Source organism: Mesoplodon densirostris, chromosome 1, assembly GCF_025265405.1.
Source record: "Mesoplodon densirostris isolate mMesDen1 chromosome 1, mMesDen1 primary haplotype, whole genome shotgun sequence".
NCBI classification, from domain to species: Eukaryota; Metazoa; Chordata; class Mammalia; order Artiodactyla; family Ziphiidae; genus Mesoplodon; species Mesoplodon densirostris.
Window position 1 is genome coordinate 192,554,451 of NC_082661.1, and position 26,938 is coordinate 192,581,388.

General features: G+C 40.1%; 1 protein-coding gene across 1 annotated transcript in view; it reads left to right on the top strand.

The window, feature by feature from the left end:
• Nucleotides 1-26,938, top strand: part of FRAS1 (Fraser extracellular matrix complex subunit 1) — a 446,975-nt gene that overhangs the window by 297,931 nt on the left and 122,106 nt on the right. Inside the window, exons 29-32 of the mRNA XM_060093094.1 lie at nt 1,703-2,029; nt 12,718-12,871; nt 20,766-20,944; nt 25,570-25,686. Of these exons, the coding sequence (XP_059949077.1) occupies nt 1,703-2,029; nt 12,718-12,871; nt 20,766-20,944; nt 25,570-25,686 (777 nt within the window). The remainder of the gene's footprint in view (nt 1-1,702; nt 2,030-12,717; nt 12,872-20,765; nt 20,945-25,569; nt 25,687-26,938) is intronic.

A 26,938-nucleotide genomic window follows, 5' to 3' on the forward strand; every position in this document is an offset into this window, starting at 1 on the left:
TTTCTCAGTATTTAAGCTCAGATGTTTTGTTTTGTTCTTTTTGTTTGTGCTAATATAGTTACTCTAATTAGGTGAATAAAAGACTTGGGTAGCTTTTGGCAAGTGACTTCCTAATCTGAGATGATGAGCTGCCATGGTTCCCTGATTTTTGTTTGTTTTCCCCAAATCAGTTGAGTAGATGGTGATGGCCCATTTTTATTTTATTTATTATATGAGAAACTTCTGTCATTTTAACTTTTTTTTTTTTTCTTTTTTTTGCGGTATGCGGGCCTCTCACTGTTGTGGCCTCTCCCGTTGCGGAGCACAGGCTCCGGATGCGCAGGCCCAGCGGCCATGGCTCACGGGCCCAGCCGCTCCGCGGCATATGGGATCCTCCCAGACCGGGGCACGAACCCGTATCCCCTGCATCGGCAGGCGGACTCTCAACCACTGCGCCACCAGGGAGGCCCCATTTTAACTTTTTAAAAATGGATTTTTAGAAATAAATTTTAACTTATTTTTGTTTCTTTACATTTCTGTGATATTTCAATATGGTTTTGAGCGTCTGTGAGATTTTCTCATGTAAGTTAATTTGATCTTTTCCATTTATGGATTTTGACATCACCTTTGACCTCTCCTCTTTCAGAATCCTAGGGGCCATTCATTCCCATGTATAGAATCACAGCTTTTGAATTCTCACTCAGGAATCCTGAGGAGTAGCTATCTTCTATAGCTATTATGTGATTATTATAGAGATGCACTAGCTAGACATTACTTTAATAGATATTGAAATTTCCAGGAGGCCAGGAGGGGTATTGTTAAAAGAAAGCCATTTGGAGTAAAGAAAGGCAGTGTACTGAAAAAGCCCTAGATGGTTCAACTTCAAATGATATTAAAAACTAAGATAATGTTTTCTTTGGCTTCTTGCCTTGATTTTTTTGTGTGTGTTTTTTTTGGGGGGGTGTTTTTTTATGTGTGGTTCATTAACTTTTATCTCAATGAAAGAACATTTTATTTGCTTACTGAAGTTGGTGGGGAGAAACCTGATAATCCTAAGGAAAACATATTAAAATTTGCCACATGAATTAACCAGGTGGTTGCCTTACACAGACCATGATCTTATCAGGCTTTATAACCTGAGTTGGGGTGGGCCCGTTGAAGATATGGACGAGACAGCTTGAAGAAAATTACAGGGAGGGACAAGAAATAGCAGGAATTCAGAATGCCCAAGTATCTTACTCCAAGTCCGCTTGCTGCAGCGTAGCCTGGAGCAAAGTGCTCACCTCCCAACACAAATGCCAAAATTCCATACCTCTTGTTAGTCCCTCTTGAATGCAGACAACTAATTGAGTTCCCTGACTCACCTCTCAGTTGCAATTCAGGGGATGTAGTGTAAATCATGACAGCAGAGACTTCAGAGATTTGGAAGCAAGCAGCTCACTTTGGTTGCCCCTGATGAATATTATGGTCTGGAAGCGTCTTGAGAAATCTCCAGAACCACAGGTGTGAAGTAACCTCCTCTGCAGTGATTAGTATGTTTGACTACACCTCTGACAAATGCTGTGATTATGCAAGAGTTTGGCACTTGGCTGAAGCATCTAGAGTTCCTTAAAAAGCATAGAAATGGCAATCAGGTTGCACACAGCTGGTATCTGGTCCACTGGATTGTCCTCTCTTTTCCTGCGAATGGCTTCTCTTCTCCTCCTTCCCTTCAACTCCACAGGCCCCCTATGTGCTGAGGAATGAGGCTCTCCATATTAGCAGAGGAGAGAGGGGAACCATCACCACTCAGCTGCTTGACATCCGAGATGACGACAACCCACAGGATGTGGTGGTCCAAGTGCTCGATCCTCCACTTCATGGCCAGTTGCTCCAAACACTTCAGTCGCCTGCAGCCCCTAGCTATCAATTCCGGCTGGATGAGCTCTCCAGGGGCCTTCTCCAGTATGCTCACGACGGCTCGGATAGCACTTCTGATGTCACAGTCTTGCAGGCCAATGATGGACACTCCTTTCAAAACATACTGTTCCGTGTGAGGACTGTGCCCAAGGTAAGTGTCATTCCTAGAGCTACATTTTCCTCGCACCTAGACGTGAAGTTTTGTTGATGATGTTATATTGCAATATTCATAAATTTAAGATACCAGTAGTTATTTATTTATTCAAACATTTATTAAGCATCTATTATGGAGCTATTTAGGACATTCAAAGATTAGTAGAACACATTACCCAATCTCAGAGGGCAGAGTGTATTTTGTTAGGAGCACCCTTGAGCCGAAAGACCTGTCCCCATGTTCTCTGCCAAAGGAACACTTTTGAAATTTTGTGTTGACTTGCTGCCATAAAAATGCCTCATTGTCCTCTGACTTTTTGGTCTGCTGCCTGAGCATGACTGTAAGAATCAAGTGCACCCCTGTTCTTGTCTGCTCTTCTAGAGTAGCTCATGTAATGTGAAGCTCATAGTTAGCTTACTATAATGAGTCAAAAAGGATGAGTTCAACCATTCTCAACTGAAGTAGGATGAGAAAACTCTTTTAGTAATCACAGGAATCCTTGTCCTAGGGGGTAGAAGCCTGGTGAAGAGCAGTGCTTCTCATCCTGAGTCATCCCCATGCCACCTCCCTGTGTTTTTGCTGTATCCACGAGTGCCTGTCCTACTATTCACTTAATACTTTTCTTTGAATCAACTTACTTTTTTATCATGGCTTCTTCCTAATAAATACCTGTGAAATCCTGGGCTTAATGTAGAATTATGCTTTTTCCAAAATATTAAAATTAATACATAACCATTTAATAAAATTTCATCCATGTACAACATAAAATGTTTTTGGATACTAATAGGATGGCTATCACATTTTGGGAATACTGGGCTAGCACATGCTCGTTCTAAGAGACATGTTGAAAAATATTTTCAAAGCCATTTATTACTTGATGATATTTCATTCCAAGCTCTTTTCTCTGTAATAGCAAGAATGACTCTTTCTCATGATGGCAGATTGGGAGACATAATTGTTTTTGAGCTTTTCATTCCAAATACCAGCACCTACTGAAGTGTCATTGATGATTAGCTAGAGAGATTGATTTGCTGAGGACAGTTTAGAAATCACTTGTCACTTTCTCACCAATGATCACTTACAATTTGCCGTTGATCCTCATTAAGGTGAAGAGCTGAATCTAATGTGGTCTTCTAGCTGGTTTCTCAGGCTCTGGTCTCATTATTTTCAGCTGCTGAAATCAGTAATGATGGCATGAGATAGGTGGGAGGAAGCGAAGGCTGATGATGAGATGGAGCTGGCAGATAGCCACCTTGAAGCTAATCCGAAATCTCACCCTCTTGCTATCACCCTGGGAGATGAGGTTTACTTCTGAAGAGATGAAGTCTAGACAGACACAGAAAGTTTTCTTTTCTTCCTTCTTGGTTTCTCTCCAAAGATTGTTATGGGATTTCAGTGCAACCCTAGCAGCCGCCTTTCTTATCGAGGTTTCAAACTCCATGTTTGGAGCTCAGTGCATTGTATTGTACAACCAGTTTGTGTGGTATGGCCCAAGATGGAAGGGGTTTTCTAGGATTTTAGCCACTTTGACTACCAAAACACAACAAAGAAAAATAGCATTTTAATTTGTAAATAAGGCATAAGCACAGAACTTGAGAATTCTTATAGTGCCTACAACTTGGGAGGAGTGTGAGTGTTCTTCCTCCTTCCCCCTTCCTTCCCTCCATCTCCTGTAGTGCTGTGCTTACCTGTCCATCACGTGAGCTAATGGCTTCTAAACAGTGAATTAGGATAATTAAACCAGTCACCAGAGCCCCAGCAGCCATTAGAATGTACTAATAATAAACTTGACGCTCTCATCCTGATAATATTTTACAAATATAGACTACATCTTCTTTTAGGAATTCAGAATACATTTTCTTATATCTATTCTACTCGTCTTTACAGTGTCTTAGTGAAGAAGGTTAGAATAGAGGCTATATAACCTTATTACTTCTAAAGGATATTCTACTATTGGTGAAAGTAATTTTTGTTTGCTTTGTTTTTAACCTTTATTGGGCACTAATGCTTGATGTGAATTATTCATTTTGATCTTCATGATCATTCCAGGATATTTGTACAATTATTATCTTTAATTTTCCAAAAGAGGAAACTGAAATAAAGGAGGTTTAAAAACATTTAAAGAGGTTTAAAAATGTTTATTTCTCATCAAGGTATTTAGTGATGGATCTGTGATTTCAAGTCAAGTGTGTTCTGGCTCCGCACACTTAACCAGATGGCTTTTGTCCATTCTAGCTCTTTTTTTTTTTTTTTTCAGCGTTTTGGTCATATATATTCTTATCCCCTTAATGGACAGAATGGAGACGGTAATTTAGTCATTTTCTCAATGTCTTATCCAAGCAGTCTGGGCCCCAAGCCTCTCTGAATCTTCCCTGTGGGCTCACCACATCTTGTTACAAATGAAGCTATTTATAATCATAAGTCTACTGGAGCCCAAGAAGAAAAAAAATTGCCTTAACTGTTAATGGCTTCCTGTCATTGTATAGTCAGCCACGATTGATTTTGTTCTGCTAGCCATTTCTGAAGATGGCATGTAAGCCCTTACCCTGAGGCTACCTGTGTATTAAATTTGAAGTAATGACAGTTACTGGCTGATGTCTACCTGGTGATTTAAATGGAATGACAAAGGGTTTTAGGTCTAATTCCTAGTGAATGGATGTAAAAAATTAATCCTAGTGCTGTTCAACATAAAACTTAACCTGGTAAGATAGATGGAAAGGGACTGAGGGATAGAAAAAGGAAGCTTTGTGAGAGCAGGAACTATTTCAGTTTTGCTGCCTTGAGCCAGGCACATTGCAGAAGTTTAGTACGTTTTTGTTGAATGGATAGATAGATGCGTGGATGCAACAGCTTGAGTTAGGCTGGTGCCCATGTTCCTGCCTTTGAATTGATCCCTTGCATCAGATTCATCAGCCTACTGGGCACTTCAGCTAATGCTGGGGTGGCCCATCTGAGACTGAGGGTAGGAGCTGTCGGTTCCACTTTTATTTATCAAGTTCTACATCACTTCTCCCAAATTTATGTTTTTATCCTTGGCCTGGCAGTGAGTAAACTTGACTGCCACCCTCCAGGCTTATACTGAGTTGCTGAGGAGAAAATAGACCCAAGACAGATGTTGAAACATGTTCTGTTGGGGAAGGAGGCAAAAGAATTCAAAAAGATTAAAAGGTAATAAAGAATGCTCTGCTGAACAGGCTTTCATTAACTGGGTGGATTACCAAACCCAAGCCTGCTAGAGATATGATTCTAAAGAAATTCAGAGTCTAATACGGGCTAAAATGTGGGCAGGGAGAAGCCTTGCATGTTGGTGGGTTTCTCTCCACTGCCGGGCTTTCAAGGAATTACCTTCTTTTTCATTAATTAAAGCATCTCTGAAAATCATGCCCCTTTTTCTACTTTGGCAATAAATCTGATGATCTTTCTGACCTCATTAGTTGTTGTTTGAGCAGTTACTTTCTGCAGCTTTGATGTTAAAAGCCCCCTAGTGTCATGATATGAACTGGATGGAAAATTCTATTGCTGAGAGATTCAAACAGCAAATTCTCTGGCTGTTTGACCTTGGTAAGGCCTGAGTGCAGCTAAAAGGCCTTTTGGGCTTTCCCGCAATTTTCTTAAAACCTGTCCTCCCATGCGTTGTCTTATAGGGACACAGTTTGATTAAAAAGATGTTTGTGAGAGTTATAAATAGCAATGGCATCAAAATGTTTATTTCTCTGAATAAGAATCTGCCTGTCTCATAAATAAATAAATCCTCACCACATATCAAGGTTTCACTTTTTTGGACTTGCTGAATTGGTTCAATTTAGCGTCTTGTAAGGTACATTGTCCAGAGTATACACTCAAAAAGTATTTGTTGATTACAAAATATGTGTTTGTTTGTTTGTTTATAAAGCAGTTGAAACCTCTATGGAGAAAAGATTCTGTATCCTTGACCTGAAGCTGCAATTTCTGAGGCACATACACACACTGGCAAACACAAAAACAGTGCAATTATCTCTCCATTGTTCTTCATTCTGGGAAATAGCATCTATGTTTCATCTTATATGTGCCACCCCCCCATAATCCTTCCCTAAAATCCACAATGCCCTCCAAGATTAAATTTTAAAAGCTATGGTATAAATGAGCTGTAACAAATTAAAGTATTTTTACAGAATAAATAAAATGTGAGGGTGGCTGTTATATCTAATTACAGTCATATTCCATTTAATAAAGTTAAAAAATTTTTGTCTTGAATATTTTGGCTTGGGGTTGGGGTACACCATCATATTTGAGCTCATCATTTATGTTCCAGTCTTTAATTGGGGAGGGGGGAGTTTTCATTTTGTTTGTGGGATTTTTCCTCCAAATGATAAGGTCATGGGCCTTTACTTCTGGTTTACAACATAAATATCTTTATTTGTAAACAGTATATGATGACTAAACTTTATTACCAGCATTTCTGTATGCCTATTGTTCTATGAAATTAATTAGTAGTACTATTTAATTTAAAGCACTGTTTTAATTATGCCCCCATAATCCCTTACTGAGATTTCATTTTCTTCTAATGTGGTACCCTGAAGGATATATAAAACATCACTAGGCAGAAGATTCTTCAACTGAAACTATGGCTAATTTCTTGAATTTACAGGGATATATGCAGGGATATATCGTGCAGAAAAAAAACTACAGGCATACTTCGTTTTATTGCACTTTGTGGATGCTGTGTTTTTTAGAAATTGAAGGTCTGTGGCAACCCTGCATTGAGCAAGTCTATCAGGGCCATTTTTCCAACAGCATTTGCTCCCTTCAAGTCTCTGTGTCACATTTTGGTAATTTTTGCAATATTGCAGACTTTTTAATTATTATTATTATATTTGTTATGGTGATCAGTGATCTTTGATGTTACTATTGAAGAAAGATTATGACTTGCTGAAGGCTCAGATGATGGTTAGCATTTTTTGCAATGAATTTTAACTAAGGTATGTACATTGGTTTTTTTAGACATAATGCTATTACACACTTAGTAGACTACAGTATAATGTAAACATAATTTTTATATGCACTGGGAAACCAAAAAATTTGTGTGACTTATTTTATTGCGATGTTTGCTTTATTAGAGTGGTCTGGAACCAAACCCACAATATCTCCAAGGTGTGCCTGTATAAGGAGATTAAAAAATTGCAAAATGTCAGAACCACAGGGGAAATTAGGTTAAAATTTATTTTGGACATGTTAGCTGTAGAAATGGTGGTGTATAAACTTCTATTCATCTTTTCTTGAATCTTCCCTGACACCCTCCCGAAAGAAAGCAACTGATAAAACCATCTTCTTCCTAAGAAGTGGGAAGAATTTTACTTCTTTTCCTTAGATAGTTGTCTGTTTTCTTTTTATGTACTGTAAACAAACAATTCAGAAACAGAGGCATATGTATTATTCTGTTATAAATGTAAATATTCTTAAAGGCTTGCCTGTGGAGTTTCGGAGAACCATTCTAGGCCCATCGTGATCTCTGTTCTGGGCCATGCTTCTCACACCTCAGCATGACTCCACATCTCCCAGGATCTTATTAAAACATAAGTGGAGGGCTTCCCTGGTGGCGCAGTGGTTGGCGGCCCGCCTGCCGGTGTGGGGGGCATGGGTTCGTGCCCCGGTCCGGGAGGATCCCGCGTGCCGCGGAGCGGCTGGGCCCATAAGCCGTGGCCGCTGGGCCTGCGCGTCTGGAGCCTGTGCTCCGTGACGGGAGAGGCCGCAACAGTGAGAGGCCCGCATACCACAAAAACAACAACAACAACAACAACAAATAAGTGGAAATGCATCAAACTAAAATGCTGTGCCCAAAGGAAACCATCAACAAAATGAAAAGGCAACCTACAGAATGGGAGAAAATATTTGAAACCATCTATCTGAAAAGGGGTTAATATCTAAAATATATAAGGAACTCAATAGCCCACTCCCCCCCCAAAAAAAAAAGATTACAAAAGGAGCTAAGGACCTGCATAGACATTTTTCAAAGGAAGACAAATGGCCAACAGGTACATGAAAACGTGCTCAACATCACTAATCATCAGGAAAAAGGCAAATCAAAACCACAATGAGATATCACCTGACATCTGTTAGAATGGGTGCTCTCAAAAAGACAAAAGATAACAAGTGTTGATGAGGGTGTGGAGAAAAGGGAACCTTTATACATTGTTGGTGGGAATGTACATTGGTACGGCCACTATGGAAAACAAGTATGGAGGCTCCTCAAAAAATTAAAAATAGAATTACTGTTTGATCCAGCAATCCCAGTTCTGGGTATATGTCCAAAGGAAATGAAGTCAGTGTCTTGAAGAGACATCTGCACTCCCGTGTTTATTGCAGGACTATTTACAATAGCCAAGCTATAAAAACAACCTAAGTGACCTAATGAAACTTAAAAGCTTTTTCACAGCAAAGGAAACCATAAAAAAGATGAAAAGACAACCCTCAGAATGGGAGAAAATATTTGCAAACGAAGCAACTGACAAAGGATTAATCTCCAAAATATACAAGCAGCTCAATATCAAAAAAAAAAAAACCCAATCCAAAAATGGGCAGAAGACCTAAATAGACATTTCTCCAAAGAAGATATACAGATTGCCAACAAACGCATGAAAGAATGCTCAACATCATTAATCATTAGAGAAATGCAAATCAAAACTACAATGAGGTATCACCTCACACCAGTCAGAATGGCCATCATCAAAAAATCTACAGGGTTTCCCTGGTGGTGCAGTGGCTGAGAATCTGCCTGCTAATGCAGGGGACACGGGTTCAAGCCCTGGTTTGGAGGGATCCCACATGCCGCGGAGCAACTAGGCCTGTGAGCCACAACTACTGAGCCTGGGCGTCTGGAGCCTGTGCTCCGCAACAAGAGAGGCCGCGATAGTGAGAGGCCTGTGCACCGCGATGAAGAGTGGCCCCTGCTTGCCACAACTAGAGAAAGCCCTTGCACAGAAACGAAGACGCAACACAGCAAAAATAAATAAATTAATTAATAAACTCCTATCCCCAACATCTTCTAAAAAAAAAAAAATCTACAAACAATAAATGCTGGAGAGGGTGTGGAGAAAAGGGAACCCTCTTGCACTGGTGGTGGGAATGTAAATTGATACAGCCACTATGGAGAACAGTGGAGGTTCCTTAAAACACTAAAAATAGAACTACCATATGACCCAGCAATCCCACCACTGAGCATATACCCCGAGAAAACCATAATTCAAAAAGTACCACAATGTACCACAATGTTCATTGCAGGTCTATTTACAATAGCCAGGACATGGAAGCAACCTAAGTGTCCATCAACAGTTGAATGGATAAAGAAGATGTGGCACATGTATACAATGGAATATTACTCAGCCATAAAAAGAAACGAAATTGAGTTATTTGTAGTGAGGTGGATGGACCTCGAGTCTGTCATACAGAGTGAAGTAAGTCAGAAAGAGAAAAACAAATACCGTATGCTAACACATATGTGTGGAATCTAAAAAAAAAAAAAAAAAAAGGTTCTGATGAACCTAGGGGCAGGACAGGAATAAAGACACAGACGTAGAGAATGGACTTGAGGACATGAGGAGGGGTAAGTGTAAGCTGGGACGAAGTGAGAGAGTGGCATGGACATATATACACTACCAAGTGTAAAATGGATAGCTAGTGGGAAGCAGCCGCATAGCACAGGGAGATCAGCTCAGTGCTTTGCGACCACCTAGAGGGGTGGGATAGGAAGGGTGGGAGGGAGGGAGATGCAAGAGGGAAGATATATGGAGACACGTATATGTATAACTGATTCACTTTGTTATAAAGCAGAAACTAACACACCATTGTAAAGCAATTATACTCCAATAAAGATGTTAAAAAAAAACCCCAAAAACCTAAGTGTCCATCAGTGGATGAATGGATAAAGAAAATGTGGTTGTATATACAATGAAATATTGTTCAGCCTTAAAAAGAAGGAAATCCTGTCATTTGTGACTGCATAGATGAGCCTTTAAAATAAGCTAAGCACAAAGACAAATACTGCACACTCACTTATATTTGTAACCTTAAAGAAGTCAACCTCATAAAAGCAGGGTAGAATGGTGGTTGTTGGGTGGAGGGGGGGAAACTGGGAGATATTGGTCAAAGGTACAAAGATCCAGTTATAAGAGATGAGTAATTCTGTAGATCTAACGTATAGCATGGTGATTATACTTAATAATACTGTATTGCATACTTGCTAAGAGAGTTGATCTTAAGTGTTTTCACCGCACACAAATATTTATAACTATGAGGTGGTGGATGGCTTAATTAGTTTGATTGTGGTAATCATTTCACAATCTATACATATATCAAAACATCATGTTGTACACCTGAAATATATACAATTTTTATTTGTCAAGTATACTTCAGTAAAGCTGGTGAAAAAATTAAAATGCAGATTCTAATGCAGAAGGTCTGAGAGTCTAAAATTCTAAGAAGCGTCCATATGTTGCTGGTCTCTGAACACTGACTTGCAAGGAGCACTGTCTCCTAAAACTTGACACTTACACAGGAGTTACAGAGAATTGTACTGATAAAGTATAGTCAATATAGAAATGTAGTAGGAGAGACATCAGGGCATGCTGCTTATTTACTTGCTTGGAATTTGAAAAACCACACTGCCTCATTGGTCCAAGAATGTGGTTGCTGTGTGTGACTGATCTCCATCACATAATCAAACGTGATGGACTGCTGCTATTAGAAAAATTTCTAGCGATTAATATTCCTGGGTCCAAATGCATTATGTTATATTAAACAGCTGGAGTGAAAAGGGCCCTTTCCCCCAGAATTCTGGTAGGTAACATGCAAAGTTCTTGGCACACTTTGATGTTTTCATAAATAATATGGCAAATCAATTGTGAAAGAAAAAAATTCTGTGGGATTTTGCCCCTGAGCACCAATCACATAAGAGGTACGTTGGCTGCTGTCCTCCTGGGCACTGACACTTTCTTGGTGACTGTGGTGAAAATAGCTGTCACCACCTCCTGAGAGGCGCAAATGCTCTCAAGTGATAGCAAATGAATATTTGTTTTCTTCTGTTCTGAATATTCCCCTCTTGGGAATGCTGTTTGCTCTGTTCTGTTTACTGGCATATTTGAAAGTAATAGCAATAATTTAGAATAACGTCCCTTCTGAAATGCCCTATTTGAAGACCTCAGATTTACCGATTTTGAAAGTATGAAAACTGAACACAGGCAGCCTCACTGATCCCATTCTGTGGAAAATGTCAGTTAGGAGGCTTTGGAAGAGGTGTGCACCTTGCAAATCAGCACTTTTTAATGACATTAGCTTTAGCAATTAGAATGGCTGCCTTCTCAGGGGCGCTAAGTAGGTGATTTCTTCCAGTCAGCTATTCCCAACTGTTGTTTCTAAGGGCTTCACTTTCAATCAGTCATCGAGGCCTGTCAGTTTGGCCTTTGTAGTGTTTTTGGAATCTGTTTCTAACTATTCATTCCCACTGCAATCACCTTTTCATCTTCTCTCACCTGAGCCATTATGAGAACTTGTTAAATGGTTTCTGCAGCCCCAGATTCACGCCACCTCCAGTCCCTCCCATCTCTTGCTCCTGGAGGTTCTCCAAAACCCAAACCTGATCATCCCATTTCCTTCCCTGAAGATTCATGTTGACTTTACAGTGCCTACAAGCTAACTGGAGACTTATAGCACAGCTTCTACCTTCTACTAGCCTACGTTAGGGCTCACTTTTTTTTATTTTTATTTTTTGCGGTACGCGGGCCTCTCACTGTTGCGGCCTCTCCCGTTGCGGAGCACAGGCTCCGGACGCGCAGGCTCAGCGGCCACGGCTCACGGGCCCAGCCGCTCCGCGGCATGTGGGATCTTCCCAGACCGAGGCACGAACCCATGTCCCCTGCATCGGCAGGCAGACTCTCAAGCACTGCGCCACCAGGGAAGCCCAGGGGTCACTTTTTATTCACCCCCTCCCCTAGCTCCCTAGACTCTGCTTGCCCAGTCACTTGGATATTTTATTAAGCACAGAGTGCATTGTCTCATGTCTTTGCTTAGGCTGGGCCCTCTTCCTGGAGTCTGTTTCACTTATCCACTTAGAAAGCCCATTCTTCGTCATTCAAGAATTAAATGGTATTTCCATAGGAAAGCCTTCCTGAGCATTCCTTCCCCAAAGAAGAAATCTCCTTTTTCCTTTATTCTCCCACAGTTCCCTGCTCAAACTTCTTATAGATCATCACTTGTGATGCAGCCTAACTATTTTATGTGTCTGTCTGCCCCACTAGACTGTAGGTTCTGAAACTGAGGTCTTATTTCAGCCAGCCTTATATACCTCAGGCCTCTAACAAAAGATCTGGCATATAATAGGTGCTTAATGAATAGTTCTTGAATACAGGTGGATGGGGAAGATGGAAAGACAGGTAGATGGACAAATGAAAGAAAGAAATGGAGAGACTTAGTCTTCCTGAATGATACAAGTTATGTGCTTATGATAAATTAGGAGAAAAAGTAAGATATACGGATACATGCATATATCTACACATAATTACACATATACTGTTCACAGTATGACTCTAAAGCTATGAATCTCTCTTATTAGGCAATCTTTAGCAGCAATAGGACCTAATAACTTATGTTTTTAAGGACCGGTCTTTTCTTTTTTTTTTGCTTGGACCTAATTCTGTCCTCTCTCTTTATTCTAGAATGATAGAGGTCTTCGACTTGTGGCTAATTCAGTGGTGTGGGTTCCAGAAGGCGGGATGCTGCAGATAACCAACAGAATCTTACAGGCTGAAGCTCCAGGTGCCAGAGCCTCAGAAATCATCTACAAAATTACACAGGACCACCCCCAGTTTGGTAACTCTTTTTTCCCTTGTCATGATTTCATCATTGCATTCAGCAGTCTCGGACTTACTTTTTTTTTTTTTTTTTTTGCTTTTTAATTTTTAATTGGTATAAAATGATTTAAAATGATCGGTTGTTATTCTTCCCCCCAGTTAAGTTTAATGAAGCTGCATTTAAATGAAGAGGGTACCTTCATCTTTAAGGATGATAGTAAAATACATTTTGGACGTGAGTCACTAAGATAAACACTAAATCTTTGATGCAGATGACCTTTTATGAGGTGCTACACAAAATGAGTTAAACAGATACTGTCCCTAACTTCAACGTTCAGAGAAAATGCTAAGCCTTTAACAAAAGTGAAATGAACATGGATTTAAATTTTGAGTGGAGAAAAGCTTTAAAAAATACAGGTATTTTGCAAAACAGGTTGAGTTCATTTATTTGGATCTTCTCTGGAGTGCAGTCATGCATTAAATATGCTTGGAGCCTCCCTAGTCTATGTAGGGGACACACTCTGCACATCTTCACACCCTCAGGTCAGAGGAATATTTTCCAAGAAAGTATCCACAAGGCAAGTGAGAGCAAAAGGGGGGCTCTCCCCAAATCCTTTCTTTTGCAGAATTCCCGCCCCTTCCTTTTTCAGTCACAAGTTGGGCCGAATGGGGGAGTCAGGGTGTTTGTGGCTGGGGTGGGAGCATCCCTAGGTCAGCTGTTAACTGTAGGCAGAAGCTCAGAACATGTCTGGAGAACACTTGCCTATTCCTTTATAGCCTCTGCATTAAGTTGACAAGGGTCAGTTATTTTACCTCCTCAAACTAACACAGAGATTAGGACGGTTCAGTGGCCAGTGACTAAATGTGACACCCAAGGGTGGGGATGGTGCAGGGGTGAGAACAAGCCAGGAGGTGGGGCTGACCAATGTTGCACTGCCCTTGGCAGCTTCCACAGGGCCTCCTTCGTAAAACGGGAGAATAATTCTCTCAGTGAATGGTTTGAGGGTTAAATTTACATACTCATTAAAGTAGGTGACATACAAGAAGTAGTCAGTAAATGTTCACTCCCTTCTCCATCTCTTCTGTACAGAGAACCTTCTGTCACTGGCTTGAGATGGGGATGGGGGTGGGCAGATTAACTCACAGACTCTGGTTGGCCCTTAGTTGGCTCTCCAGATCCTTGTGTAGTCACAAGATGTCAGAGCAAGGTCTGCTGTCTGTGTAGATACAACATCCTTGGGCATGTAACACAATTCATAAATTATCTTGGATTTGCAGGGAAATTTAAATCCATATAACAATTCAAATTTAGTAAGAAGCCTTAATGAACAGTGAGAAAATGGAAGCTTCAGGTTTCCTAGGTTCAAATTAGTACTCTTTCTGTTTAACTTAGTAAATCTAAACAAATACTACCAATATCAAAAGTAAATTGTGGGCTTTCCTGGTGGCGCAATGGTTGGGAGTCCGCCTGCCGATGCAGGAGACACGGGTTCATGTCCCAGTCCGGGAAGATCCCACATGCCGCGGAGCGGCTGGGCCCGTGAGCCATGGCCGCTGTGCCTGCGCGTCCGGAGCCTGTGCTCCGCAACGGGAGAGGCCGCAACAGTGAAAGGCCCGCGTACCGCAAAAAAAAAAAAAAAAAAAAAAAAAAAAAAAAAAAAAAAAAGTAAATTGCTTGTCGGGAAATTATCCACACTGTTTTTCAAATTTATTAACTTACTAAGTTTTCAGAACATTCCTTTCCTAACTGGATATTGAGGCAGCTATCCCAGACTATCCATCTGTCTGTCTGTCTGTCTGTCCATATGTCACATTAGAAGATGGGGCTTTCTCAGATAATTTGGTCCAGTGGAGTGGTTAAAGATCCGCTTCTTAAGTCCCAGCTCTGTTCTTTTATTTCTGTGTGGTTCCACTAGCTGCAGCAAACCTCGAAACCCATAACAAGCGTAAATAGTGTTCTCTTGTAAAAAGGTCTCTTTTCAGCATGGTAATATACCTTATTAAATTCCAAACATAATAAGTATTGATGGCAAACACATCAGGACCCAGTACAGCTTCTACTATGATTTAGTTCTCTACAAATGACTTCAGCACTCAGCTCCCAGTGCATTTTGCTAATTACATCATAGATTTCCCTACTGATGAACACAAGCTGAATTAACACAGGAGCACTAATGTACCCTTTCACCATTATTGTTGTACAAGAAGCCGTGGCAGATGCTGGCAGTTAGTTACACAAACATTAGTATTAACGATTGGCCATTTGGAATTCTTGGACTTGCTTTTGTACAAAGCCACACAACCAGGGTGTGTTTCCAAAGAACTCAGCTTTCTAATACCCCACGCATCCCCTTTAAAGACAGAATAATCACAGTAGCTATCATTGCTATATATATTATTGGTATGCTAAGTAATGTAAACATAGTATAGTTAAACCTAAAATTTAAGTTTTAAAACAACTTCATTTTACAGAGAAAGTAACTTATTAAAAGTCACCTGGCTAATAATATGTCAATACAATGTCAAAGCTCAGGCTTTCAAACTCCACCTTGTGTCCCGCCCAGAACATCACCGCACTTCTTGAGACTTTCTTTTTAAGAAAAGACTTTACATAAAAACATTTCTCAAGATCTCCATTGTTACTTCCACTTCTAGCAAGATAGTAGAGTATGATAACCCATCATCATCACCTAGAAATGATGGATAAAAGAGATTCAGAGCTATAAGGCACTCATAGCTGACCTCCCAAGAATACAGAGAAATCTCCAAGTGCCAGACACAGAGAAGGAACTGAAAGCCAGTCTGGGCAGGAGCTGATGGCATAGCTTGCCTGAGGGGTTGTGTGTGTCTCAGTAACCTGGGAGCTTGGGATTTAATGCCCGTGCAGAGACAGAAAGTTGGAATTAAGACAACAAGCTCACTAGCACAGAGAGATGGCAAAGAAATTTACCTGTGTTTCTCAGGGCTCAGAGGGAGCAAAAAGAGTCTGCTGAGAATTCAGAAATTCAGGCCTGTTTCTCCTGAAGATCCAAGGTCAAGTTATACTGTGTGCATAGTCTGAGAAACCCAAAGCTGAGGCATTAATATGAAAATTGACCTCAGGCCAAAGATACTTCCTGGGTTCCTTGCAGAAACTAGTAGAAACTGCTGTGGAATGTCCACCCTTAACTCCAGACCACACAAGATTCTCACAGATAAAACCACTGAAGAGGGCCTCCCTGGTGGCGCAGTGGTTGAGAGTCCGCCTGCCGATGCAGGGGATACGGGTTCGTGCCCCGGTCTGGGAGGATCCCATATGCCGCGGAGCGGCTGGGCCCGTGAGCCATGGCCGCTGGGCCTGCGCATCCGGAGCCTGTGCTCCGCAACGGGAGAGGCCACGACAGTGAGAGGCCCGCATACCGCAAAAAGAAAAAAAAAAAAAAAAAAAAAAAAAAAAACCACTGAAGATTAACTCAGAATTCAGAATTACAGAACATATGAAGAAACAATCTATAGTACCATAACTAAAACAAACAAGAAGATTAAAACCCCAAGGTTTCAAATGAAGGAACAAGCTTACAAAAACTATGAAATAAGCATATTTAAAAAGATTTAAAGACACAAAAGAAGGGATCGAAACTGTAAGGAGATGACAAAATGTTATAAAAATAAAAACAACAGGCAGGTAGATTTTTTAAAAGAAATAATCACCTGAAAATGAAAAATATATTCATTAAAATTGCTTGGCGTGACAAATAGCAGAGAAATAACAATCTGTTTTTCCTCAGGTTTATCAGATTTTTTTAATTGTATATTTTCTGTGGTGAGGAAAAAATTAACTTTTGTACTATTTAAAAATAAGTACAGAGTCCACAAAGGCATTGAAAAGCATAATCTAATCAAGAATTTATAGAATTATAAAACAGTCAGTCTAGCTGGGCTGTCATTTATTATAGTTGCGTAACCTTGAGGAAGGCAGGTGGACCCCCTTGAGCCATAAGTTTCTTTGAAAGATGAAGCTAGATAAGTTTTTAACTTTTTATTTTAAAATAATTTTAGACTTACTGAAAAGTTGCAAAAATAGTACAAAGAGCTCTTGAATATCCTTTATCCAGCTTCCTCCATTGTTAACATCTTACATAATCATAGGACAATAATCAACACCAGGAAATTAGCATTGATACAATTCTATTAATTAGTTCACAGACCTTATTCAACTTTGCCATATTTCACCCACTGATTTTAAGCTAGACAATGTTTAAGTCCTTTTCAGCTCTAAAAACCTTTGACTGGTTTGATGTATTAAATTATTTACCTTTGTCTTGAGCATTAAAAGTCAAAAAGTTAAATTTCCTAAAGATAGCCCAATATCCCAATATTCCATTTAAGTATTAAATAGAACAATGCGGAATTAAGTGATTTTTTAAAGCCATTTCAGCTTGATAAATGCCATGTAAGTAAGCCTGATTGTGACCCTTTCCTACTATAACTCTCTTAATTAACTTCTTCCTATGAACATAATCCTATTTCTGTGTGTTCAGAGGTCCCTACTGGTAACAATCAAGTCGCATTACCCTTAGGAACCATTCAAGAGTGAAAAAGGAGGTGGGAATGAGAAGCCCACTTAACGCAAAACTTTTTTTATTTTCATTTTTTTGGCTGCGTTGGGTCTTCATTGCTGCGCGGGCTTTCTCTAGTTGCCGAGAGCGGGGGCTACTCTTCATTGAGGTGCAGGGGCTCCTCATTGTGGTGGCTTCTCTTGTTGCAGAGCACAGGCTCTAGGCGCACAGGCTTCAGTAGTTGCAGCGCACAGCCTCAGTAATTGTGGCATGCGGGCTCTAGAGTGCAGGCTCAGTAGTTGTGGCACGCAGGCTCTAGAGTGCAGGCTCAGTAGTCATGGCGCACAGGCTTAGTTGCTCCACGGCATGTGGGATCTTCCTGGACCAGGGATCGACCCCGTGTCCCCTGCATTAGCAGGTGGATTCCTAACCACTGTGCCACCAGGGAAATCTCAAGATTCTAATTCTTAATACCTATTACATTTTCCCATAAAGTTTCTTGGTTAAAATATTGAGTTCAGTACAAAGGAAATCACTAGTAGATGTTATTTTCTGTTTTTTAAGCCTGGACTGTTTTTTAAACCTGGATTTTCATATATTTAAAGAGTCATCTCCTTGATTTTGTCACACTATGATAAAAGCAGAGGTGAGGTATTATGCAAAAGCTCTCACCTCGATGGAGTGAACCCTACAAAATATTGGTATTTCTCTCTGTCTATTCCATGGGCTTGGCACAAAGGTACCCTGTATTCATCATACCCAGTGCTGAACTCTAACTCTTCATCTTTTCTTCTACCAGCTCATCCCATTTGTGGCATCGCTTCCCTACACATCACCCAACCTAATAGGTGATCATCTGATTCTTCCCTCTTTCTTACCCTTTACAGCCACATTTGTCAAGTTCTGTTGCTTCCACTTCCTCAATGATTCTTGTATCTGTTTATGTGTTTCCAATCTTACCTCTGTTGCTTTAGTTCAGGTTCCCATCTCTCATCTGGATTTTACAGCAGACTTATAGTTGACCAAACTGTCCACATAATTGTTAGCCACTATTGTTATCATTTTTATAAAATAAAGTCTAGCCCCTTTAACAGAACTTTCGCATATATTCTGTGTTCTAAATCAGTTCGTGCCATTAACCTACTGAAAATCTCACAGAGACTCCCAGTTGCTTATGGGGCTGATCTCAAGGGGAAGGAACTGCATCTTACTGATCTTTGAGTCCCCCACCCCAAAGGGCTAACCACAGTAGCTAGCCCTTAACAGGTGTTCACTGACTGTTTACTGAGTTGAAATTAATGGGATTAACCAGCATCCTATGATTCCTGTTACTTTGCATAGTATCGCAATGGGTTTTTTTTTTTATCTGAAAAATAGGTTTATTTCATTAGGACTTGTTAGGAAAATTCTGCTTTGCTTTCCTATTATAAAGCAGAATAGCCAGGAAATTGTCATTTGAATGTTTTCTATTTTTCTACTCTCTACATTTTCACTGTGGAAATCTCCTTTCAGACGATTTTGCAACTACTCACATTCATAAACAGTCCACATCCTGGGAAAGCATGTTTATTAGCAGGATCTTATGAACAGAAGTTGAACCAGGGAGAGATGGGTAATGGAATTGGTGATTTAGGTATAAATGAGAAACAGTACAAGAAAGAAACTGGAGTGAGTTGATTCTACACATGATTATTTTAAGAAGAATATTGATGTTTTTCTATTGCTTCAGTATTTCATCACTATCCAGGATATTATGTGCATTTTTAACTTGAATTTAGTGCATATAAATATTAGAATGAGTATTTCCTTTGAATAAGAGAACAAATTTCTCTGGGGTAATCAAAGTGCACTATCAATTGCCTGATATGTCTAGGGCACTAAGATCTGGGTATCATCCTACAGAACATTTAAAAGATGTATGGGGCTTCCCTGGTGGCGCAGTGGTTGAGAGTCCGCCTGCCGATGCAGGGGACACGGGTTCGTGCCTCCGTCTGGGAGGATCCCACATGCCGCGGAGCGGCTGGGCCCGTGAGCCATGGCCTCTGAGCCTGCACATCCGGAGCCTGTGCTCCGCAACAGGAGAGGCCACAACAGTGAGAGGCCCACGTACCGCAAAAAAAAAAAAAAAAGATGTATGCAGCTTCTCTCTCTTTCTTTCTCTCTCTCATACACACACATTCTTCTCTCCCTCTTACTACTGAGCAGTAGAGAGACTTCTTTCAGATTTATTGTTAGATGCATTTTCATGAGAACGTGGCTTCTGTTTTTAGCAGTTCATCCATTCTTCTCCTTGGTCTTCACTTGAAGGCATATTCTCCTTGGGAAATTTTGATTGTTTCTATAACACCTTTGTATTTTCAATCTCACTTTAAGAAAATAGTAGCTTCAGGTTAAGAATAAGCAATAGAAACAGATATGTGGTGTTGGTGGTGATGTTTAGATTTAGATTTCATTGCTTCAATTCTAATAAAGTTTAGAAAATGAAGGAGGAAAAAACATGATCAGTTATTTATCAAGGTAATTGTTGGTCTGTGAACATAAAATAACCATGACGGGTAACAGAGTTTCATGACCAGGAAAATGAGCTTCAGATTCAAATCCCAGCTCCTCCACTTTGGACTTGCGTGACCTCAAACAATTTATTGAACTTCTCTGAGCATAAAGAACTTTGTCTTTAAAATAGGGATGATAATAGCATCTTCAGAAGGATTAAATAACATAATAAGGATAACCAACATTCTTCTTAAGCACCTGTGAAGTATGTACTATTATTCTCATTTTACCAATGAGGAACAGAGACTTATAATACCTAAGTAAGCTCACCCAGCTTGATGTGGTGGAACTGGGTTTGAACCACTATGTAAAGTGCTTCATGCAGCACCTGTCATATGCATTCAAGTGTTAGCTATTTTTATTTTCATTATATAGAACTCTTCCAAGGATGATTTTTTCTGAATTTTTTCTAATTTCCCCTTGTGTTTACACCCAAAAATTTCCTGGTTGGAACACATTTTCTGTTCATAGACAGCTGTGGGTAGAAATGAATCCATTCAATGCCCAGTATTTGCAGTGCTCATGACTCTTTCGGTCTCCTTATATAATTTTAATAGATAAAAGTCAGTAACTTCATACATGAATTGCCCTCGAATGGCTTTTAGCTCTTTTAATTGAAAGACTGGGAGTTTTATGTCTAGAGGTGGATTTTATGATATCTGTTGAATTCTGTGTTAATATCTTGTCCTTCACCTTGGATAAAAATAAAGAAGCACATCATATCTTTTCTGTTAAAAAAAAAAAGTGGTAGAAAAGGAGACGAGAGCTCTGATTTACCTTTACTTTTCCCAGGGGTCCTCACTAACTGTGTGGCTTTCCTAGGGGAGGTGGTCCTTGTGTTTAATATGCCTGCAGACAGCCCTGCAGATGAAGGGCAGCACCTTCCTGATGGGAGGACAGCAACTCCCACCAGCACGTTCACCCAGCAAGACATCAACGAAGGCATCGTGTGGTACCGGCACTCAGGGCTCCCAGCCCAGAGCGACTCCTTCCACTTTCAGGTACTCTCTGCTTCCTGAATCTTCTGATGTCTGGATAGTCTGATGAAAACCATCACCCTTATTTATAAACAACTCAGGTTATTTTCTGTGATTGCCTGCAAGTCACATTTGGGAGAAGAAAAAAATGTAACTAGTAACATTGAGAAATTTTTTTTTTAATCTGTCAATTCAGCCTTCTGGGTGTCTCTCCAAGCAGAGTCATTCTACAACAAAGAGGTATATAATAGATAATGGCTAAAGTGTTTGGAAAAAAGTGTTTTCAAAATGTTAAAATACCACATGGAGAAAAAAATCTTATTTTCTTTTTTCAAATGTTTTTGGAACACTTACCATCTTATGATAAGGTCATGGACTGAACAGCCAAACCCATTGGGTTCCTGTTTCACTTCTGCCATGTACTAGCTTTGGGAAAATTACTTGGGCAAAATCCTTGTGCTTCAGTTTCCTCATCTGTAAAATAGCATTACTGTAAGGATTTAATGAGTTAATACATATAAAGCATTTAGAATACTGCCTGTTACCGTGCAAGGGTGTGTGACTACCATTTAAGGAGATTGGTCAAATACCAGTGCTGTAGACTGGATGTTTGTGTCCCACCAAAGTTCATATGTTGAAATCCTACCCCTCCACATGATGGTATATGGAGGTGAAGCCTTTGATTAGAATTAGATGAGGTCATGAGGGTTGTGCCCTCATGAATGGGATTAGCATACTTACAAGAGTCATAAGCGTGCTTGCTCCCCCTCTCTGCTGTCTGCCACAGGGAAACAGTGAAAAGTTGGCAGTCCACAACCCAGAAGAGGGCCCTCACTAGAACCCAATCATACTGGCACCTTGATCTCAGACTTCTAGCCTCCAGAGCTGTGAGAAATAAATTTCTATTGTTTATAAGCCACCCAGTCTATGGTATTTTTGTTAGAGTAGCCTGAGCCAACTGAGGCAACCAGACTATAAGGTTGGTTTAATTTATTCTCTCAATAAATTAAAGAACAAGAAATTATTCTGGGCACATTCCCTGACTACTATGAAGTACAATTAGAAATTAATAATAAAAGGGCAAAAAAAAATCAAACCATTTGGAATTCCTTAATAATTACTAGTTCTAAATGGAAATCAAAATGGCAAACTATTAAGAAATATTGATCAGGAGGAAACAACTTATCAGAACTTAAATGACGTGGACAAAGTAATACTTGGAAGAAAATCGATGGCCTTAAGCTCTTATTATTGAACAGAAAAGCATGAAAATTAATGGACTAAATATTCAACTCAAGAAGCTGGAGAGGAAAAAAAAAAAAAAAAAAAAAAGAAGCTGGAGAGGGCCTCCCTGGTGGCGCAGTGGTTGAGAGTCCGCCTGCCGATGCAGGGGATACGGGTTCGTGCCCCGGTCTGGGAGGATCCCATATGCCGCGGAGCGGCTGGGCCCGTGAGCCATGGCCGCTGGGCCTGTGCATCCGGAGCCTGTGCTCCGCAACGGGAGAGGCCACAACAGTGAGAGGCCCGCATACCGCAAAAAAAAAAAAAAAAAAAAAGAAGCTGGAGAACCACAGAGAAGCCAAAGAAAAGTGAAAGGAAGGCATTTATAGAGGTAAAAGATGAATTGACTAATTATAAGATGCTAGAATTAGTAAATAAGTACAATACCTGAATCTTTGGAAAGACCCATAAAATTAGACAAACCTCTGTCAAGGATAATTTGGAAATAAATAATGGAACAGAAACACAAAGGAATGAGGAAGTATGAATGAGAAAGAGCATTTAAGCATAGATACAGAAAAGATTTTGGGGAAGTGTCAGGGAAAATATAAAGAAGCCCTCATGGGGATCAGCCAAAGCAACATCACAATCCCTCTAAGTCTGAGCCATTCCCTTTGTCTAGGAATCCAGTAGGGGATAAACTACCACGATAGCTCACCTTGTTAAAATTATCATCCATTCTGCTCCTGATGCCTGGTGTGTACATCTTCATTGTCTGACTAATTTATATTGTGTAAAAAGTGTGCTTCCCCAGAGAGCTAGTTGAAATAAACCTGGAAACAGTTAAAATGAGATTATACTGAGCACACTGAACTGAATGTCCAACGAGTGAGTAAACATTATGTGCCCTTTGCCCAAGTTAATTTTTCAATTTTAGCACCTGGGGACTCAACAGTCCTCAAATAATGAGTCAGAATGGAAGCAAAGACCTCAATCAAAAGAAGTCACCTCAACAAACTAGAATCCTCAGATCTGCCTTTGCCTTCATCAGTATGAAGTACATTATCCGTATGGAGCATTTCCCTGGAAAGTGATTCTCAGCACCTGCTAAAATGATATTTGATTGTTTTTGCAAGCTGGTTGCTAAGTGGGTTATTATAAAATAGCAAAAGCTACTGATTTTTGTGAACAAATTCGCTAGAGTTTAAGACTCTAAAAGCATCATTATTAGAAAGTGATTCCCTTTGGAGGGTCTTCACACATTCTGCTCAAAATGTGTTTAGAACTCCTACCTGAAATCTCCTTCAAAATCTGTGGGATATTCTTTAGAATATCCTCAGTAGTGACAGCATATCATCCTTTGGAAGTGGATTTTAAAATAAAACCCTATAGCCCAAAGTCATTCAGAATCGTGTCTGGTAAGAAAGAAGAGTAGCAATTATTTTTGGTTAAAACAAGGAGTTATTATGAAGTAACAACCTCAGTTTTCTTACATAATTTGTGAACCCCCTCTGAAGCATTTCAAAAAGTACATTTTGAACACTGACAGCATCTTTACTGCAAGTATGAAACAACTCTCTGGGATCATTTTCTCTTGGATGTGAAGGTTTTGGTGTGTTTGTTTTTAAAATCTCATGGTTTGATAGGCTTATCTCATATTTTGACGTGAAATGACACAGACACTGTAGCTACGTGCTAAAATAAATGGTTAGCAGCTTTCCCCATTCATCATTTTAGTGTCTCTTAGGATTTTAGACTACTTTAAAAAGATGCCGTTCTAATGATTCTCTCATGTCCCTTCTTTTTTATTTTCTTTAAAGCAGAAAATGCAATACAATGAGTTGCATGGATTTAATTTCGTTTTAATGTTGATGTGCTGTCATGAGCCATCAATGCAGCCCATCTGTTACTTTGCAGCTAAGACTTGGAATTTGTGTAATGCAAGTGGTATTAAAAAATTAGAGCATGGCATAGTGAGAAGAAAACAGGCACATTTTTGGCAGGGGAAGGAGCCCTGGTTTTGGCATATTCAGATCACGTTGACATAGCCTCAGGGGATGTAATTTGAAAAAGACCAACATATTTTACACCCATGTTTTTGCTAGGGAAGCTAGAACTGAGTCCGTTGCTTGGTAATCTGCTCACCTCTCACTTCCTGCAGAGTTCCATTCCTTTTCTTCAAGAGATAGGAGAACATATCTTCCCCTTTCCTGATTTCCTAAAGCTTCCAACTGGAGTCATTGTGATCAGTAGGAAGGTCACAAACCTGCTGACCTGGTTTTAAATACTGACCCTTGTTGGCTATGTGACCTTGACACCTTAACTTTTTGACCTTCAGTTTCCTCATCTGTAAAAAAGGAGATAATAATATCTACTTGATGGGTATTTAGTAAGAAAACTTTTGAAAAGTAGCTAACACAGTGCCGAGCCCATGATAAATGTTCAGTGAGTGATAGCAGTGGTTGTTAATATTATTTATGGTGACACTATAAGATGCCTCCTTGGAAACAAGTTGATATTCTGAGGCTTGAGCTCCAGGCGCCTGATGTGATCAAGGTACAGAGAAGACAGTTTTCCTGGAGGGTGTAACTTTAGAAGACATAGAGAAAGGGCTGCTATTCCTGCCTTTTTCTCAGGATTTACAGAACACTGCCCCCTCTCACATGGAACTAACGCAACTCCACATGGCCACACGGGCCTTAGCAATTCTTCTAACAAGCCTAAGGAGCAGACAACGGAAGGAAGACGAGTTGAAGGGAACAGCGAGGTAGCACTGAGGAGAGGGAGAGGCTGCATGAGAAAAGCATCATTTTTCAGCATTTCTGAAGCAGGAAAAAGTTGATTTTATGACCACTACCCTAGTTGTAAATGTTCTTAATCTTGCCTTGCAGTGATGAGGCTGGGATTTGTCATTTATAATCTAGGTGTAGATATCTGTGCTGGGTAAAGACTAAAGTGAAATAAACATCACGTATATTGATATAATGTGTTGTGTGTGCTCATCATGAGACACTATGTAGCTATCAAAATTATGTTTTCAATAATGTTTAATGGTATAGCAAAATATCATAGTATTGTGTTAAGTAAACATTTAGAATATACAATTGTATATAGTTTCACATATGAATGGAAAAGAGATTAAACTGAAATGCAGCGATATATTAGTAATGACTATTTCTAGGTAGTGAAATTCTAGATGATTCTTATTCCTTATTTATACCTTCTTGCAACTTCACAATTGCCTAAAATGCTTATGTATCATTTTTATAATCAGTAAAAAAATAAATCTTAAAATATGAAGAGCAGAATGAAAATTGTAATACAGGAGCATACAGAATTCAAAGACAGATGGTTCAAAAGGGAAAAAATAAGCACAGGCAAACATATTCTGCCCACCAGAAGCTCACCAGTGTGCTGTGTCTTTGCAGGTGTCCAGTGCCACGGAGGCTCATGCCCATTTGGAGAGCCGCATGTTCAACATCGCCATCTTACCCCAGACTCCAGAAGCACCCAAACGCTCTCCAGAAGCATCTCTCCACATGACCGTGAGTTGGGTGGCAGGGCTCATGCTTTCTGCTTGGAGGAGGGGGGTTGATGGGATGTGACGGAATGCTTGGCTCAGAACACAGGCTCTGGGGTCAAAAATACCAGCCCTGTGAAGTCGTTTCTCATTGACTTGAAAGAAGAAACTTAAAATTCCCGGAGTGAAAGGAAGGTTAGAGGGAATCCACTCCAGCCTCCCATCCATTGCTGCTGAGCCCTTTTACAGCATTCCAGACAGTCACAGAACCATTCCTTGAGTACCTGGAAGGAATTTCAGGCTTATATCCATTTAATGATTACTATTTGGGTATAATTATTCAGCCAGTTAGAGTTCCATCTAGCTGGATAAGCTGCTATTCTGTTTTAGAAGTCCTGTTAGTAGTTTCCTTTCTATTATAAAAGTTTCCTGGAGAAAGTGATGTCTGTGTTGACTCCAGAAAGATAAGTAGCAGATATCCAAGTGAAGGTTTGGGAGGCAGGTTGGAAAGAATAGTGGGGTGATGGCAAAGAGCATCACCAGGCATAAAAACAACACATGCAAAGACCCAGAGGGGAGAGGCAATATGATTGTTGGGAAAATTGCGAACAGTTCAGTGAGACTGGAAGATGAGAGAGGCTGAAAGGGAGTGGTGAGCCTGTGGGGTTTTGCGAGCTAGATCACAGAGGAGCTTGTACGCTGTGTGGGAAGGAGTGTGGACACATGGAAAGGTTTGGAGCAAGGTGAGAGCTAAATTAGTACATGGCGTTTAGTTCAGACAATTAGCAGTTCCACTGTAATCCTAAATCTATGGGGCATGTAATGCCAGAACCCCTCTTCTAGACACAGCCACAAGCACATTAAGTCCTTGTAAATTAATCATCATGGATCCACATTCTAGTTAGCGCCCACGTAATTACACTCCAAAGTGGTGTAGCACTCCTGAGCTGCAACAAAGACAGCAGGTAGAGTTTTAGAAATTATGGGTCTGGGGCTTGACAGAGACATAAAAGGGGAAGCAAAGTTTTTAATGGATACATGCTATCGGCATTTCCACTGTAAACTGTAATTTAAAGAAACCATAATTCAGGAACACTATAAAGTCTATAATTCATCATTCTGACTGGAGGAGCTTGGACCAGAATTTTCTCTAAAGTGTAAAGAAAAATGTGCATACACATTTCTTGCCGAATGCTAATGTGATGTTATTTTGACTTTAGAGGGAAAAAAAATGGGCCAGGAGCCATGAGGATGGCATCACTCCCGCTCTTTTGCTG